This window comes from Amphimedon queenslandica, unplaced genomic scaffold (assembly GCF_000090795.2).
Source record: "Amphimedon queenslandica unplaced genomic scaffold, v1.1 AMPQUscaffold_12557, whole genome shotgun sequence".
Classification (NCBI taxonomy): Eukaryota; Metazoa; Porifera; class Demospongiae; order Haplosclerida; family Niphatidae; genus Amphimedon; species Amphimedon queenslandica.
In genome coordinates, this window is record NW_003547206.1 from 15,354 (window position 1) to 17,678 (window position 2,325).

General features: G+C 32.1%; 1 protein-coding gene and 1 long non-coding RNA gene across 2 annotated transcripts; one reads left to right on the top strand and one right to left on the bottom strand.

Annotated features, from left to right (window-relative positions):
• Nucleotides 1–974: 974 nt before the first annotated feature.
• Nucleotides 975–1,297, bottom strand: LOC109587481 (uncharacterized). The gene is made up of 2 exons (XR_002187634.1): nt 1,243–1,297; nt 975–1,191 (listed from the first exon to the last, which is right to left on the bottom strand). It is a non-coding gene; the product is annotated as an uncharacterized LOC109587481 (long non-coding RNA).
• A 32-nt stretch (nt 1,298–1,329) lies between these two features.
• LOC100638614 (UPF0668 protein C10orf76 homolog) lies at nt 1,330–2,260 on the top strand. Its single transcript, XM_020003723.1, has 7 exons — nt 1,330–1,383; nt 1,426–1,482; nt 1,529–1,594; nt 1,638–1,721; nt 1,779–1,889; nt 1,941–1,986; nt 2,040–2,260. The coding sequence occupies exons 1-7, from the start codon at nt 1,330–1,332 to the stop codon at nt 2,258–2,260; spliced, it is 639 nt and encodes a 212-aa protein (XP_019859282.1).
• The last annotated feature ends 65 nt before the right edge of the window (nt 2,261–2,325 follow it).

Below are 2,325 nucleotides of genomic sequence, written 5' to 3' on the forward strand. Positions count from 1 at the left end.
TGAAAATAAAGATATAAAGGACAATAGATACACATGTAAACAATCATCCGAAATTAAAATAGATTAGTACTTACTGGCTATTGTGTTGTAAATAAGAGTTTGTGTATCACAGATGAATGAATGAAATTAAAGATAGAAAGGACAATAGATACACATGTAAACAATCATCCGAAATTAAAATAGGTTAGTACTTACAAACTTTTGTGTTGTAAATAAGAGTTTGTGTATCACAGATGAATGAATGAAATTAAAGATGGAAAGGACAATAGATACACATGTAAACAATCATCAAAAATTAAAATAGATTAGTACTTACTCTCTATTGTGTTGTAAGTAAGAGTTTGTGTATCGCAGATAAATTTATGAAATTAAAGATAGAAAGGACAATAGATACACATGTAAACAATCATCCGAAATTAAAATAGATTAGTACTTACTCTCTATTGTGTTGTAAATAAGAGTTTGTGTACCGCAGATGAATTTATGAAATTAAAAATAGAAAGGACAATAGACACACAAGTAAACAATCATCTGAAATTAAAATACATTAGTACTTACATACTATTGTGTTGTAAATAAGAGTTTGTGTATCACAGATGAATGAATGAAAATAAAGATAGAAAGGACAATAGATACACATGTAAACAATTGTCCAAAATTAAAATAGATTAGTACTTACTGGCTATTGTGTTGTAAATAAGAGTTTGTGTATCACAGATGAATGAATGAAATTAAAAATAGAAAGGATAATAGATACACATGTAAACAGTAGAAAGAGAATACTTACATGTGACTCCTTCATATAAGTTTGTAAAACTTTTATGAAGGGATCCGCTAACCAATCATAAAATGATAGAAAATAATTGATAAAATTTCTATGCCAGAGATGCCCCACCCTCCCTTATAACAGGTACATATGTACCTAATAGAACAGTATCATGTACAGTATCTATAATACTGGTAGTATGCTTCGCCCCCTGGGGAAATATATGTAAGAGGATTGCTATATTTGTGACTTGTAAATTGCAACCTCTTTCCTATGGGGCTCTGTAGGCTGTACCTTACCATTACTGTTTCACTTTGTCTAGAAAACAAATTAATCATAATATTTATGAAAGACTTTCCCCGGCAGTAAATGCATGCTTAGATCTATGTGATGCGTGGACAATTTGATCTTATACTTACTTCATCCTAAAAAAACAAATAAGATAATAATGATGATGATGTATGATGATGATCTACCATAATTTGAATCTTCTCTTCAGGTTTTTGTTCAGCCATTCTGCCACGCCTACCTAGATTTTATTAAATTAATTTTCTTATTTCAAAATGGCGAAAATGCTAAGGGAGAAATTGATCACCTATTACGAGTTAATCCTACAAGTATAACTGCTAATAAAGCTATTAATTATTACTTTTATTTAGGGCAAAGACCCCTCATCAAGGAGAAGCGACTTCTGGGATGAATTTTTTCTATTAAAAGTAGAATTATTTCTCACTTCTTTCTGATGTCAGCCCTTTGCCACAGGCTAATGTAGAATTTTTAGAAGGAGCTATTATGGCAATGTCTTTATCTAACCTCATGCAAATCAAAGTATACGCACACTAACTATCAATAACTTACTGTTAATAACTAGGCTAACATTAATAACTTGTTTATCCAGTGCTGCCGAATGCTTCAGACTGATGACAACATGATTAGAAATATCAATGCTTTGCAGGTTAAATAATTATAATCTGAAATCAATGCAATTGCTTCTCTCTCTCTCTCTTCTCAGACATTATGTGTATTAGTTCAGTCAATTTATTGTAAACATTCATCTTCTGATTCCAGCATTGAAGTGGTTGACATCCTGATTGGTGTCGATGCTGCAGACTGTCAAATGAGAGTATGTTCTATTTTTAGTAACATAAAGCACTCTCTAACATTCTATTTTTAGAATCTAATTGAGTGCTTATGCAAATTTTTATCAGAGGAATATCCTGGTACTACATTATACACTAATGCATATACCATGCTCTCTCTCTCTCTCTTCCAGTTAGTGTAAAGAACTTGTGCCTCAAATTCATACTCATCATCCTAACCTCAATTGATAACATCAGTCAGAATGTCATGCTGGAATATTTCATGCTCAACAGCATATTTGAAGCTCTCGTATCAACATTCTTTCATCCTGATGCTCGGGAACACCACGGCTATGATGCAGCTGTTGCCCTAGCCCTGTTAGTCAATTACAGGAAGCATGAGGTATTCATGTAGCATAATGTATGTACATGATTTATGTACTGCAATGTGTGCATGGTCATAGTACATTGTACTTTAAG